Below are 16,892 nucleotides of genomic sequence, written 5' to 3'. Positions count from 1 at the left end.
ACTTTCTGGTATGCCTGGACTTTAAAATTCTCCACTCTGTTTCTGTGTGTGTTTCTTCAGATATGAGAGATCAACTGAGCTTCCTTCTCCAGTATTTTCCATCTATTTCATACAGTATGCAAGTGAAATTATTTCCCCTATTATTTTTAAGATAAGATGACAGCTGTACATCTGCCTTCACTTCAAGTAACTGTTCTTCCTTCAGTCTAAACATTCTTGCCTGATTATGCTCACCCAATCCAGAAAGCAATGCCACATTATTGGTGATCTGGATTCAGACAAAAAAATTTTGTAGGTGTTCTCTGCTTCTATTAAGGCAAACAGTAATTGTGCTTTCATCAATATTAGTCAATAAATTCAGGGGTGGAAGCAAAAAAAACCCCAAAAAACAAACAAATAAAACCCAACCTCACTTGATGAGTTGATTTTGAATTATTACAAGAGGAGCAATGTATGATTTAACAATTTTAACTCAAGACAGCTAGAGTTCCAAGTTCCATCCCACCTGAGATTAAGCTTCTGTGTACAGATGTTATGCACAAATGATGTCAATTTACAGGGAAAAAGGTAATCTGAGTAAGGGTCACTATTTAACTGACAGAAGTGATCCATTTCCCTAATTTTTTATGAATCCAAAGACTGTTTCTGATGTTTGTTAAAGAATGGGGTCAAGACCAAAAACATCACAGAAGTAAAGCTCTGTGCCTGCTTTTTTAAGTCAGTCCCTTCTCTAATATAGCATTAAAGACTCAAAACACCAGGAAGCAATTTGTCATACATCTTTAATCATAATACAATAATGTAGTGTTTCTCCCTTTAATGAATACTTTCCATGTTGCCCTTTTTAATGAAAACCAAATACCTGCAAGAAAGTGAAAATGCAGTGCATAAAAAGCATGATGTAAATTTATCTTTCAGTGTCTTTGCACTACTTGCACACGGTCGGAAAAACCTTAACAAATTTTAGGGAATTGCAACCATTCTCTAGACATAATTTTTGTCTAATTCACATCTAAACATCAGCCAAGGCAGTCAGTTTCCTCCTTCTGGAAAACCCATTCACCAAATCGTTCTCAGACAGGTACAGTGACATCTGCAGTAGAAGTATTGAAGTTTTTAAACAGCTCACTATGGCAGAGAACTGGATGTGCAGCAATTAATTTACACAGCATCTTGATTTTGACCAGATGTCACAATCCACAGAAAATACAAGTTACTTTGAAGCTAAATCTACACCAAAATTTTAGTTGTACTTGAAATTCTTACTGAAGTAAGAGAGGTCTGTGACCTCCTGAGGACTTCAATCCATTCACAACAAGCAGCACCCCACAGGGAATAAAAAGTCACTCTAGAGCATCCTTTTGTCCTAAATTTGCAAAAAGCAGCATCCATAATCAGTTTAAATGGAAGACAAATTTCAAAAGGACTGCCAGTGAATTACAAGCAGCTACCAATATCAAAACCAGATGCCTGCAAGTGTCTTCTGGTGGAATTAATTTATTAGAATAATACAGCTTTCTGAGCAGATGGAACTTTAAAACAGGCTGGATGTGTTTTATTTTTCAAGCAGCACAGGAAAAATCGAATACATTACTTGTATGTTCAATTATCAAGCAATAGTTCCTAACTTAAAAAACTGCATTCACACCTTCACTTTCATAACTAAATGCTGCCACATTAGTTTCTCTGCTTAGTAATAATTTGTATGGAAATCAGAAGCTTGTTTAGGCAAAATATTATATTTAATTACAAAGGTGCTTAAAACAGAAGTACAAAGTCAAATAAGTGCAATGTACCAGAACACTGACCTAAAAATTCTAATTAAATTGTGACATTTGAGGAAACTGGTGTGAGGTGTGTACAGGAATTAAGGTTATGACATGAAAATGACTGAAGAAAGATGCTGAACACTTCAGTCAAATGAAATAAAAGGTCACCAATACTTAAGTCTTGTGGAGTTTTGGGGACTTACTTCTCATATCTATGCTCAACAGGCAGTTCCTCCAATGCTGGCACATACAAAAAGCTGAGGTTGATGCCTGTGATGAAAGTTGAGAGGTGTGCTATTGCGTTACCTGTAAGTCAATGTGTGCTGCGTGTTGACAGCCAAAAATACCTTTGCAACATCAAATCACGACAGAGCTGCAACAATACCTTCACAGCTGACTGATTAGAGGTACTATCACCAACTCACTTAGGACCCACTGTTTCTTACAGTGCAGAAATAGATGTCAAGGCTTTTGAAATAGAAGTCAACTGCCTAAATCTTTCTGAATAATTAATAATGCCTGCGCTGGAAATATTAAAGGAGAGAAGAGGAAAATAACTTGCATTTGCATTGGATTTAACTAAAGAGGTTATAAGCATTATGTTAAGAAGAGAACTACATGAGCTCAGATGAACTTCAATTGGCTGCATGCCTTCCTACAGCCCTAAAGTAAGCTTAAGCAAATGGTGGAGAGTAAACACAGATGTTAATGAAGACAACTAATTATGAAGATCACTTCATCTCCACCTACTCCTTGAGTCTTAATCACTGTTTAAATCTGAGTTTAAATCCAAGTCCAACTTGCTAGCAGGGTGCCAGTTCTTAAAAAGAGTGAAAAGTAACCTAAGTTTTTTATTCGGTCATTTGTAATGAAAGGAAAATATTCTTAATCAGGTTGTTTGTTTGGTTCCACAAGAGAGACAGCTGGGACAGTGAGAAAAAGTCTGCAGAGAAAAATCTGTCTGGTCTTCTTGCCCATAAGAGAAAAATTGTGAAGTACCACAACAGAATCACTGTACAAAGCAACAAGCAGCCAAAGAGGGGACCTCCTTCTGTCTTTCCTCAGATTAATCGACCAGAAAACAAACAAACAAACAAAGGTCAGCTTTCTAATACCCCTAGGCCAGCAATGGAATCTGTGGAAATAAGGGGAATGCAGAGAGCTAATAAATTTGCCATATAAATTTGGAGCATTTGAGAATCCAACAGAGAAAACTCAGGTGAGGAGGTGACGAAGACAAGGATATTGAAAAGGGATCCTTGAAGGTCCTGCTTCTACAGCTTGTACACATAAATAACAACCACTTGCCTGGCTTCTAGAACTCATCAACATGAGCTCCTAAGCCTAAATCTACCTAGGCATGCCCTAAGTTGTTTGAGTTAGTTTTATAGGTACTTAAATCCTTTATGCACCTGTCTTCAGTCTTCATCACAACACCATGACCACTTAAATCCCAGAGTGCAGATAATATGTTAGTCATTTCACAAAAGTGATTATTCTGTGTTATTTTCTTATCTGCATGCTGATTCAGAAAGCTCTAGACACACCACGAATAAACAGCTCTAGTCTCAATTCACTGCATATAAAGTAATAAAAGATACAAATGTCTATTAGAGTTGTGGAATAAAACAGAAAAGAGCATCAGAAGTTTTACAAGAGATACAAAGACACATGGGGACCAGGAGCAATAGCTGCAGTTTGATAGATACATCTTACTTGTGTGCCAGAAGCAATAAATTAGTAGAGCTTTAGGGGCCTTTTTTGCCCTTCTCAAATCAAACTACTCAAACTGGCTGTTTGCCTTTAGGTTTTCCACAGTCATTCTATCTGTCCTGGGAAAAAAATTAAAGAAGGCTTTAAATCAGATCCCATGTTTTCGAATCACTGAAGCAAAAAAACTGACAACCAAGTTGCTGGGCAGTGACAATGTGATACAAGTTGGCTTTTCTATTAACTTTACAAATGCACATAAGGAATTAAAACATAATTTCCTAAAAACAGTTGAGTCTTCTTGTTTATCTCTTGTGCAGCTGCTGCATTTTATTTGAGGAATAGGAAATATAACCATGACTACAAATATTGGCCCCAGAAAAGAACATGGCAAAATGCTGACAGATACTGTTGAGGCAATAAACTAAGAGCCTTTCCGTACAGGAAAGTTGGAACACTTGATAATGTAATGTAGAAAATGTTAAGAGCAACATGTGGGGATGTCAGAAGGCATCTAGAGGCACACACATTGCAAGAAAACAGGAAATAATCTTCCTGGGAATCAAGAAATGTAGGAAGTGCAATACGCTTGCATACAGAAAACACCACATGCATGTTACATAGGAAATACAGCATTATGCCACATCTTTTCAAATAAACTATTTATTTTTTCACACAAGGATACGAACTGAGCTGTTCTAGGTACTCTCAATTCTAGTGTTACTTTCCTTATGAAGAAAGCAATTATCCAAACAGCACATTCCCTGAGTCGACACAGAAAATCTACATAGCTGATTTTCATTTTGAAGAGTCCTCACAACTTTACTGGGGGGGAAAAAAACCCAAAACATGCAGAGTTTGCTATTGTGCTAGTTTTGGGTGGGTTTAGTACTTCATATGTATGCAACTACATTAATGTAATTATATCCTAACTTACAAAACTGTCTATGATCCAGTCCCAGTTTGGGAGAAATGCTTTGTAATTCTTTCCCTGAAGAGATCTCTCCAACTGGAATCCCATTCATGTCCCAGGGGGAAAACACAGCCAAAACATACACAAAGGTATGAAGGCCTACTGCTTACATGAAAAAACTACTGATTCTGCAACTGTCACACAGATTGGGAGACACAAAGAGAGCTAGATTCATCCAAACAACTCTACATGGATACAGGGGATAGAGGAAAAAAAAAACCCCTTGTCAGCCACAGTCTTACTCTGCACCTTGTTGATTTTCATTTGCAGGTATAAACATGAAAGTTCCACCCTTTAAGGGTTGCAGAGATTCTCTCAAATTCAACCTAAAAGAGGAGTTACTATTTAGATTCTGTTTATTTCTAACAAGAATTCACAAACATTTGGCTATCTGGATTGAAAAATAGAACTACTTTACATAAATATCTCCAACATCCAAGAAAATGTACAAATCTAAAGTCAAACACATTTGGCTTGCAACAAGCCCTGTTTGCTAATGTCTTGATAAAGGCTCAGTTTTAAAGAGACGTAGTCATTTTAAATATAACCAATACACTGCAAATGCCATCCCATTGTATGATGACACTCACCATTCTTTCTAGGGAAAGTGAATAATAACATTCCACATCTGCTTGCAAGCAACATATACCTTATTTTGGTCCTGGGTAGGTAATCTCCACTTTTACATTTTGGAGTGGTCTTTTTACAGCTCAGAGAAAGATTGCACCTGAAATAGTCAGCAGCATCCTGCCAAACCAGCATTTAGTCCCCAAGGCTTTGAGTTGAGTGTGTGAAAGTGGAAAACCATGATGACATTGCTGATTTTGCACTTGTGAAGGCTCCTCCAACAGACTGACCTGCAATACAAAATAAAGGTCAATAGTGAAGTGTTATCTTTACTGAATTGCTACAAAGAAATATCTTTAAAAAAATAAATTACACAATCAGTTGTCTGATTTGGGATTTAAAATCCAATTCCAGAGTCTGTGCCAGAAAACATGCAATGAACTTGAACACAGCAGCTCAGCAAAAATGGCCTATGGTGTCCTTTGCCTGGGAAGGCTTGGTAGACTTTGGGCTGAAAGGCACTCCTGACCAGAGTGCACCACAGCAAAAAGAAAAGACAGATTCCAACTGAATTAAAGAGAAAGTTAAACAATTTTTGGCACAGCTATTGCCAACCAACCATCAGACCCCTTAATGGATGAACTCCTATTAACTCATGCTGCAAGATTATAATGTGATGATGCCACTGTTCAAGTGCAACAAGTGCTTTTCCAGAAAGTTACAGACTGCTGCAAAATCTGCAAAAAGTGACACAAGGACTTTTTCTGATCTCAATCAGCTTTGGATAGTTTTAGTCAAAGTGATATCAAAGTTGAGAATAACTCAATTCAGATGGTGGTTGAAGTACTTACCAGATTACACAGAATCCCTTACATGAACATCTCTCTTCCCATATTCACCTCCAGGCCACACCAGAAAAGGAATGTACACTTAATTTCTTTATTTAACTGCTTCTCTTTCTGCTATTACGCAATATATTGGGCCTCTATCAGCAGCTTTACCCTTCAAAATGTTGCTCTGACTTGTGCATGTTATAAAGTACACTTTGACTAAACCAAATGTAACCAAGAAATAGGATGGTTCAAAAAAGACCCAGCATAGATGTAAACTGATTTTAAAGGGATTTCTTACCTACAGCTTTTCCTGTTTGTACCACATTCCGGCTGGTAGAAACCATCACATTTCCAATCTTCTTTCCACGTTCACTGTTTTGCACTGAGCTGAACAAGAGAGATACTGAAGGCTGTTAGTTGACTTAGCACTCCCAGGTGTAAATAAACTAGTGAAAGTATGTATTACTACACACAGATTTACATAGCATACATATACACATATATATTGTTCACATATATGGTTGAGCCCAACTCCTGCATTCATCCTATCCACAGAGATTAGTTAGGCAAGTTTCTCAGAGGATGAAAAGATGCTGCCAGCAAAACAGGAAATCAAAACACCCAATGGCTCATTCTTACACAGCACACTTTAAACCTTTCGCAGACTCCATGGGGCTGCAAAAGACCTTTGAGATCATGGAGTCCAACCCAGGACTGAACACCACTCTGTCAACCAGACCATGGCACTGAGTGCCATGTCCAGTCCTTCCTTAAACATCTCCAGGGACAGTGAATCCACCACCTCCCTAGGCAGCCCCCTGCAATGCTCAATCGATCTTTCCTAAACGTTTACCAAAATGCATTTATGATCAAAATGACAAAGTCAGATTTTCAGTAGTTTTGGGAATTCTGAGCCTTAATACATAATCTTTAAACAGTACAGCAAGTGTAACTGATGGGTCCTTTTTTTCTAGATAGAACTGATTTTGTATCTTTGTCTAAGATTAAATTTTTGATCAAGGAGAGTTTACACTCATGCTTCTGTTAAAGAAATGCAAGAAGATACATGATCATCATTTGGAAAGAAAAGCACAAAAGCAATCAGTTCTACTGTACAAGTGCAATGACTTGAAAATGATCTCATTTAGTTTTAAATTGTAACTTTCAAGTCCACATTTCAGTCTTTGCAAACCCATTAATGTGAAACTTAACAACACATCATGCCACATTCTCTTCCCACATTCTTCTTCAAAATCTGATGTAGATGGAAAAAGCAGAAAAACAGAATACACCAAAACCAAGTCTAGGCTCAGTTTGCAAAGGCAAGTAATTTTGATGAGGATCTGGTATCAAAGTCCCACCTGCAGAATAAAGGCACTGCTGAAAAAATACTTATTATCAGTAGGCATACTAAGAACTACTGGTCCTTTTACACTGATGTCACGCTACCCAGAAGAGTTAGTAACTCCCCTTTCAAACAAGGGGACAAAAACAGGCCAACATTATAGACACGTCCAGAGCTTTCAAATTAAGATTTTGTGGAAAGATCATCCATTAATAAAAGAGAGAGAGACTGTTGTTTTATAGTCAGCACAGCTAAGTGAGAAAAGAATCCATTTTTCCTGGTGCATAAACCCCAGGCTGAACTCTGCCTTCAGTTAGGGCTGAACAGCTACAGAAAAAATAAGTACCACTGAGTTTTAGATTTGAGCTTTAAAGGCAGCAGTTGAGATCAACTTAAGGTTCAGCCGAGTCTGGTACAATAAAACTATGCTAAACTCATTTGAAACTTGTAAATTCAAGGAACTGAACCACATCTCACTAGGCATACAGTGAACTTCAAGTTTCAGAACAATGTTGTATTAAAAACCAGCTAATTAGAAAGGAAAAAAAAAGCTATTTTCTCCTAATAATGAGACCTTAAGTCAAATCTCTGATAGAAGTTTTAACAGCTTTAGCCGACAAATTAAAAGTACAAAAGCCTTATAATTGCAATGCAAAAACTCAAGGCTGTATTATGTAAAGTACAACACAAAATAGTGCACTTGCCTTTTTTTCTTTTAAAAAAATTATTTATTTCAGTAAAATATCTCATCTTTAGATCTGGTGCTGTTTTGCAAGAGAACTTTGAGTATAGTTTCACGAAGATGGCCAGTTTGAATCCTTACCTTGTTTAGTTCATGATAGCAACAGTTACAGAATTTTAGATATTTGACCACACCTCTAAAAAATACAAATCAAAGTACTATGTACTTACTGTGACAACCTTAACTTAACATCCGACACAGAGTATTGTCCCTGGAATGGATGGCTAGAAGAGGAGGAAAAACAAAAAACCCCAACACATTAATTTCTTTTTCATTATGAATCTGTAACACACAATTGTTAGCTGTATTCCCCTCTGACTTATTAAAAAAAAAAAAGTTTAAAAAGTATTTTGCAGATATACTACTTCACAGAAGTCTGGGATGCAGTGACTATTCAATGAGATCTCTTATGAACTACCTGAAAGGTGCTTTCTATTTACAGATGAGATATTAACCACCTTTTCACACTAAGTCCAAAAGCACCTCCTTCCAGCAACACATAGCAAATAGAAAACATCCCTTAAGTAGACAAAAAGAGCTTTGTAGGTCTATGGAGAAACCTTTTTCAGACTACAGCAACTGACAAAGTAAAAGCAAACAAAACTCCTTGCAGCAGAGCAATAATCCACACTAAACAGAACACATGCACAGCCAACAGTGGTACCAAGCCTGGCACTGTCAAACTTTTCAGAGAAAATACACACAAAACAGCCAGCTCCCCTCCATCCCACCAGTGACAACCATAGACACAGCTACTCCCTGCACACCTGGAAGCAATTAATAAAAAGCAGAACCATCTGAGGACAATTCTTGAGGAATGACAAACTTTCTGTAGCTGGGACAGCTGACAATCAACTTGTTCAAATTTCACTTCTCTTGACTCTTTCTTCGTGAAACTACTGTCCAGAATTAGAGTAAATACTACTAAGTTTCCTTACCTCGAATTTACCTCTGCAAGAGCTGGATGTTTGTTGCTATTCCATACTCTGTAGTTGTGGGTATTTTTCCAGGCTGTTACAAATGCTGTTCCAAAGTCTGACAAAATCTTTTCATTGTCTGATAAATTAAAATAAAGACAATAATTTGAAGAAATTCATTAGAGATCTAATAACTACAAGACTAATTACTTTTTTTCTTGTAAGAAAACTTTCTTTTTTCCAGGCTCTTATCAAGTCAGTAACAATTAAAACTCCAGTACTAAAACCTGGGTACTTCAAAAATGGTTTATTTTTATTTTAAAATGTCAAAAGCATATAGTACCAAGACAAGAGGGGGGAAAAATAGCCCAAAAAATTACTTTTCTTATTTTTAGTTCATTTGTAAAGCTCTAAGAGCTCAACTGTGAAAAAAAAAATATTCCAAATATACGTATCTTAACTTTTTCTCTGGGCAATGACAGAAAAGGGAACAGAACGGTCACATAGCAACCAAGAACAAAAACACAATTTGCACTGGTCTTGGTAAGATACATTGGGCTTTGCTGTACTGCTATTACTCATTCAAGTTTAATAACTCCCAAATCCATTCCAAAACTGCAATAGGAAATACTGTGGAATAAACTTTATCATAACAACAACCCCTTCAAAACACTGAAAAGTATAGGAAATAATTTAACAGCCAGCCAGTTAAGTAGTATGAGTTCCCAGAAAACCCTGATATTTCATATCCATCTGGTAATCCTCGCAAAATATTAATTTTGTCACACCAAGAACTTGGCATCTTCCAGACTTTAAAATCAGGTTCTCAATCCCATGTTTTCTCACTTATACCACAAAACAAAGTCTGAATTTAATTGGTGTGAATAAAGAAAGATCACTATGAAGTTAACAGGGTGAGTGCAGGACAAACTAAACATTTTCCACAAACTAAAAACACTGATTATTTTATTAGTATTCACACAAAATGTTGGAACATAGAGAATTCCTTCTGAGGTAAAGCAAAAAATGTTGAGCTCCAGGAAAGAAAAGCTAAAAAGCCTGTAGATTAAACTTTTCACATATGTGAATCCCTACTTAGAACCATGGCAAGAAGGGAAAAGAGCTGGAACAGTCTAGCAAAACTTCCTGATGACAGATGCTTAACTTTATGTCTTCTTGAATCCAAGCAGATTCCCAAAATTAACTTCAGGTTGCAACACAGTCTAGAAGACACTCAGATTTGTAAGTCTCATCACATACAGTGACGAGGAAACTACTTATGAGGAAAACTCAATTAAATCAAGAGAAGAAGACATTCTAATAATTAAGTGTCTGTAAGACCGTGAACTAAGGATTAACAAGAAGCTTGTCAAGAAATAACAAGGATAGCCAAAGACAACTGAAAAAGCAGCCTAAAATGAAGCTTTAGGTAGAGGGAGATGCACTGACAGACCACACATCGACAGCAACAGAACAAATGCTTGACATGTCCACCCTTATCTCCATCCCTAGATAAGGTCTCTGTTCTACCTGGTTGCAGCACAGCAGCAAGCAGTGCATGAAGATAAGCACTGAACTGAGCCCTGATCCACTCATCTCCTCCTTCCCATCCAGTGCCATCAAGGAACACATCATCTCTGTTCTCAGTTACATGCTTCACCAAGTAATCTGAAAATCTTAGGTCAGCAGTTGTTGGGTTCAGGATCTTCCGCAGTTCTGGATCGTGGATTTGCACCTGAGCATCTTCTATCTGTTTGAAATAATTCCAAGGGTAAACATTTATCTAAATAAAACTGCTTACACAAACTTACACTACAACATATTGCTACCTAAATCTAAATCCTCATTTCCCAAAATACCAAGAAGAAACAAATGGCTGAAGAAACAATGAACTAACCTCAGTTCTCAGAAAGTCAGATACTGCTCTGATTTATTCAGAATTCAATAATTTCCCTGGCACACAGTAAAAGCTGTTTATTTTACAGGATTTGGCAGAAAGTCTGGCAGTGGAAGTATGGTGCTCTTTGATTACCACCTCTTAATCAATTAAGTTGATTACCTATAGGGAACCATCTTAGGTTACCAGATGCTGATTATATAGTTGTGTCTGTTTGCTGGAAGTGACACAGTGGGTGTTTTAGATACTGTGTTTTTACTCTCCTGATTAAATCAGATGGAAGTCAAATCAGTACCTGCATCTGATTCTCATCTGCAAGCACTTATTTTTGAAGACCTCATTACAAAGCCCAGAAAAAGCCCATTACATGAAAAATTAAATTACATACCAACACAAAAAAATTAACAAGCACCCTTGTGAATTCAAATATTAGATACAAATAAAAACATGGACAATAATTTTGCACAGCTTATCTAATCCTGTCCTCTCAAGTCATAGAAATTTAACAATCTTCTGCAGCTGAGAATTTATTTTTATTTATATGAAAGGAATTCAAAATTCAGGCATGCAAGTGAAACTGGAAAGCTACATTTAAAATAGAACCTCAGCTCCCCCCAGCTTTCCCCCCAGCTCAAATGCCAAGGTCCATACTTCCACAATTGCATCACTCAGGTGTTTCTGCTGACGGAACAGGATATTGGTAGCTCCTGCAACAAAGCCGCGGACTGTCACATCTGACAGGAGATGATGCTGCTGCAGTGCCATGTACGGCAAACAAAGGTACCCCTGGAACAACAGAGACATTCAGAGAAATAATTAAAAAAAAAAGTCCCTGTATTCAAAGGTTTTCCTAGTACAAGCCAGCATATTTCACCCAGAATGAACCTTGGTTATTATAGTTTCAGCCACAGTCATCTGTTGTTTTGCTACATGACATTTGCAAAGCGAAGCCACCGGATTCCACATGAATTAAATTTTTCAAGAGATTGTGTTGCCTTTCAGTCTCAGGATTGAAACTGAAATCCAAAGCCAAGGACAAGAATTAAATGTGTTTGTAAGGCAACAGAATAAGCAGTATGACAGCAATAATAAGCAGCAAGAATGAGGCCTCGTGTCAGCTCAGAGACAAGAAGCCCATGGACATAAGGATTCATCTCTCCAGCTGCCCACATGATGTCTTCTGGTAGTTGTGAGGCACATAATGCAGGAAAGCTACAGACAGCTATCCACATTTTGTGGGTGGAGATTTCCAGACACCAGAGATAGCAATCAATTTTTGATAAGTATATGCAACCCTGCTTTAAGAAGGAGCAGAACAGAAAGCAACGTAGTGTGCTTTTTAGCCATGGGTTTTAGCTTCAGGGTTGTAAGTTGTAAGTATCCTACACTCCAATTAAAAAAAAAACCCCAAAACATTCTGAAAAAAGGCTTTGAGTTAGACATTGAAGGATTACTGAGAGGCATATGTAGGTAAATTTCTTTTTAAACATAGGATCAACATATCCCTAACATGTAATCCCAGCTGTTCAACAGCGTAAAACCCAAAGCAATTTATTCACTGGGGCTAATGGCACATTGGACAGAAACAAAGAGCACACACACTTTATCACCCAGTACATGGTAATTTGAAACATATGGAAGAAAGGAGCATAACTACTCCCTTTTTGTTATATTACACACAGGGATGGCCTTGGAGATGACAAGCACTTATCAGCAGAAAACAAACAGCCTGTGTCAAAGGAACGACAGTGGCTTTGAAATAAATCACAAACCTAAAATGTAAAGTTTTCAAAAAATACAGCTTAAGAAACAGGAAAAGGAAGGTTTAATTACTGTATATTAAAATAGCAAAGTCTGGGAAATCTTTCACTATTTGAAGTATCAAATGCCAGTTTACAAATGCACATTTGTAAGTACAACAACTTCTATTTGAATAAATAAAAGAATTATTTAATTCTTTTTTAAAAGAGCGCAAATGAAACTACTATTAGATCTTACAGAACTGGTACTAAAGAAACAAGTACCACAAGCTATTTTCCTTTATGCTCCAGGTGTATCCAGGTGTACCTGGATAATGTATTATGACACCTGGTAAAACCTCCTCCCATTCAAATTTGTCAGATTTATTAGTCTTTCCATGGCATGGCATAAAACAACCCTGAGTTAACAGCTCTGAATCAGAAGTAAACTTTCCCAGTAAGTGGTTAAAACTGTAACTTTGAATCAGATTTTTCTGCTAACTCAGACATGCAAAGCTTTTTCTGCTTTAATTACACTGGCTGAACTCAAGTGAAAAGTGCCTTTGTGAAACAGAAGGTAAACATGCGGAAACTGTCAGCTTCCTTAAAATTCTTTTCCATTTGATGAGCTTAGCAGCAAACAAAAGTTTGCACTTGGAGGTCTCCTTATCAATTATTTTATTCTTGCTTTCCATCTAGTATTTTCAAAGAACTAGAATAAATACAGCTTACAGGCTATAGTGCACATTAAGCAGATCATAAGGACAAACATCAAATGCAGATCTTTGTTGAAACAGCATTTCTAATGGTGACATAAAGCAATACAGGGCAATGACATTTGAGCTGCTCACTTGGGCCCACACAATGTACTGTTTCCAATGAAAGCTACAGTGAGAAGCTTAAAAACAATCATAAAATACAATATTCTGCAAGGAACTGCAAATAAACCCCTGCAAAGGAAGAAAAAACACTTTGAACATCAGCAGCTTGAGGAAATAAATCTGAATCTTCTATTTTCTACTATGTGAAAGCGTTCATAAAGATGTTTATTACACTAAAAACAAAACAATGAAATGTATTATATAACTTCTTTTATTGATAGCAGTAGCTTTAAAAGGGATACATTTTACCTGGTTTTTATGTGAAATGAGCCCTACTATGCAGCCCTGCTTACCAGACCTATTGCTTGCTATTTGACTATGCCTATCAGAGTCCTAAGAGATTCTGGAATAGCTGGAGTACAGTTAGGTATCAGTGCAAGCTTAAAATTCAGCAGCTCAGCACCATGCACAGAGAAACAGACACAAACAGAAAGAGTTATCATGGAGAGGAGAGTGAAATTTCATCTGACATATTTTTTTATGCCTCCATATATGTATATATGCATTTATATACACGTTTTGTGCATATATACACATATGCATTTAAAAATACATATATAGCTATAAATTAAAAGAGCAAAACATAGACTTAGGTGTCAGCAAAGCTAGAGCTTTCAGAGTCTTTGTTTAGATTAAGGTATCTAAAGGCTTCTGAAATACTCTCATCTGTGTACATTAGATCACCAATTCCTCAGAGTAAAAGAAAACTGTAGTTTCTGCTACATAATTAACCACAGTGGGGCTGCAGGTTACCACCATGCAAAATTGCAAAAAAACCTGCAAATTCTATTAAAGTGTAGGTATGAAAGTAGAATGCAAATAGGCATGTGTACAACCCTCTCAGGCCTTTCCCCCTGCCTAGGAGAGGCCATGCTGACATGTTTTGTAGGACCTTACTGTCCACCTGGAGTTCAGTAACCAAAATTATTACCCACTTCTGGGGAAAAAAAAAGTCTTTATGAGTTACCAGGTACCACAAAGAACATACTCACCTTTGTAAAAATAGCCAGTGGCATCCCATACTGGTCCTCTTCCAACCCAGACACCAGTCCTTGAACAAGCACCGTGTGCCCTGTGTTTGCCTGGGGCTGCACAGTGATGGGAAGGCCTTCGGAGCTCATGCTTTTGCTCCGAAGATTTTCCGCCTGTTCTGATGCTGGATTCTCACGTTCTCCTTCTTTCAAATTAGACTCCTCCAAAATGCTGGGGTCTAGGGTCTCCCAGTCACTTTCTGAGGATGCTGGAGAAGCACGGGAAGGAACTTTCAAGCGCTGCACGGTACCATTGGAGGACTGAGCTCCATTGCAAGTCTCAGGTTGGGAGAAAGGCACGTTTGCTTTTTGACCTTCCAGTGAATTATTTCCTGCCATCTTCCTGTCTCCCTTCCCCATTCCCAAGTTTCCATTTGAAGCATCAGCAGCAGACACAGAAACAAAGTCATCTAACCGTGGTGTATTTTCCTGCAAGCCAGCATCCTCTGATATGCTCTTTCTTGGTCTGTACTGTGAGCAGTCACTAAGACCATGTTCAATCATACCTGGAAAGAACAGCACACATGAATATCTCAATTGAAATGTAAGTGACTTTTGTGGGGGAAAAAAAAAAAAAAAAGTGCTCTTGTGTACATAGAGGGAATAATGTATTTTAAAACACTACTCTGGGGAGGCAGCAATGTTTTAAAAAATCCAAACCCAAACCCTACACTCTCTCTCCTAAAGAATCTGCCCTAACATTTTGCTTTAAGAAGACTGGTTAGAAGCTAATGATTAGCACGGTTAGGGGTTATGTTTGGGGTTTTTTTGTTTTTTTAAGAGCACATGTGGAAGGAAAAGCTGGTATTTTGGGGTTTTAAGGAACTCAACAGGAACGTGTTACTCAGGGGGCCCATCTATGTTACCAACAGGAAATACAGAAAATCCAGTGGATCCTATTAAGCACAAGAAATAACCCATAAAGTGCAAGCAGTAAGTGTTAGGAGGTGTGTGCATAGTACATGGACATGCACACAAGTCACCCATTTTTCAGGCAGCATATCAAATTAACTTTCTTATCACATGAGTTGATTTCCAAGTGACAGCACAACCTATCTCAGTTATCACCAGAAAGCATATAAAAAGAAGTTCAAACTTCTCTTCTTACCAGGAAAGAGTGACAAGACAGTCATCAGAGCTCCCACCAATCTATTTACAGGAGAAATATAAAACAGCACCTGGTGGCAGGAGGAAGGGCAATGGGAGAAAGAGAGAATGCAAGAGAGGAAACGGGGATTAGAGAGGGGAGAATGAGAAAAAGAACATTACACTTATGCATGACAAATGACACATGCAAACTATTCAAGGCACTGCTTTTTATGTTATATTAGAAAATCTGCTTATAAACAAAACTTCCTAAAACAGTTCAAAGTAAGTATTTAAATATGTCTACAGAATCCTTATAAAATATTTGTAATACATGTTATATATTTATGTATATATACATGTGTTTGTAACACACTTCTCAGTTATTCAGAGTTTTCTACTGTTTTTTAAGATTTTTTTTTTCAAATTGATCCAATTACTGAAGAACTGACAGAAAAAAGTTGTTCCTGGCATGCTGCATAAATTCTTGGTCATTTGTAGCACATTAAATTCTCTGTTATAAATCAAACAGGCCAAATAATCTCCATTCCAGAACCACTAATACAAACCTATGCAAAAACATTTCTTTTAAAGAGATTCATTAAGGATATGTAGATAAATGAAAAACAGGATAAATGCTGCATGCATTTTTTACAGTAATATTCATATGTAACAAAAAAGATTTTTTGGAAACAGAAGACATGAGTGATACTAACTTTGGTAATGCACTTAATGCATAACATGGGAAAACAGAATCTCCTTAATTAAATCAGAGACACTGGAATTAGTAAATTAGTCAGGAAGTCAAAAGGGGGTGTCAAAGGCTAGCAATGAAAGAAGAAACAGAAGCCAGACTGAATATTACTACTGGAATTTCTTCAAAATAGGTCCTTGGGGAAAAAGGGGGGGAAAGGAAAAAAATCCAAAACCCACAGAACAAAACCAAAACAATCCAACCCCAAAAATTCCCCACAAAAGTAAACTTGTTTAAAAATGCCATTTTTATATCCTTAATTAGCACAATACCTGTAAAAAAACATACATGAGCATTAAGAGTAATCAAGAATGCAAAGGAATACAGAATGATCTAACTTTATGACTTTGCAGTCCAGTTTTACAGGCATATGATGTAATTAAAAGTGCAAGTTTGTGGATTTAGTCTTAATAAGAGACTTCTGCTCTAAGAAAGACAGACACTTTAGAAGAGAATGGTGAATAATAGCTCATGTCCTACTAGTATTTGCCAGTCTACAAGGCAGTGAATTGATGGAGCAAAGAGAAAGACCTACACAGCCTTAATGCAGGCCAAACGATATTTAATGGTACCTCAGCTGAAAACAGACTATGTATATTAACCTAAACATACTACAAAGAAAAACTGTACAAGATAGGTGAATTCAAA

At 37.2% G+C, this 16,892-nt stretch overlaps 1 protein-coding gene across 1 annotated transcript in view; it reads right to left on the bottom strand.

The window, feature by feature from the left end:
* Positions 1-764: 764 nt before the first annotated feature.
* The window catches only part of AVL9 (AVL9 cell migration associated), a 41,109-nt gene continuing 24,981 nt past the window's right edge, over positions 765-16,892 (bottom strand). Inside the window, exons 9-16 of the mRNA XM_015618210.3 lie at positions 15,513-15,582; positions 14,366-14,910; positions 11,405-11,539; positions 10,387-10,606; positions 8,878-8,995; positions 8,110-8,163; positions 6,151-6,239; positions 765-5,309 (exon numbers count right to left, since the gene is read on the bottom strand). Coding sequence (XP_015473696.1) covers positions 5,215-5,309; positions 6,151-6,239; positions 8,110-8,163; positions 8,878-8,995; positions 10,387-10,606; positions 11,405-11,539; positions 14,366-14,910; positions 15,513-15,582 — 1,326 coding nt within the window. The 3' untranslated portion in view covers positions 765-5,214. The remainder of the gene's footprint in view (positions 5,310-6,150; positions 6,240-8,109; positions 8,164-8,877; positions 8,996-10,386; positions 10,607-11,404; positions 11,540-14,365; positions 14,911-15,512; positions 15,583-16,892) is intronic.

The sequence above is a fragment of the Parus major genome, chromosome 2 (assembly GCF_001522545.3).
Source record: "Parus major isolate Abel chromosome 2, Parus_major1.1, whole genome shotgun sequence".
Lineage (NCBI taxonomy): Eukaryota > Metazoa > Chordata > Aves > Passeriformes > Paridae > Parus > Parus major.
The sequence above is the reverse complement of the archived record's forward strand: the minus strand, read 5'-3'. Positions and strand labels throughout refer to the sequence as shown.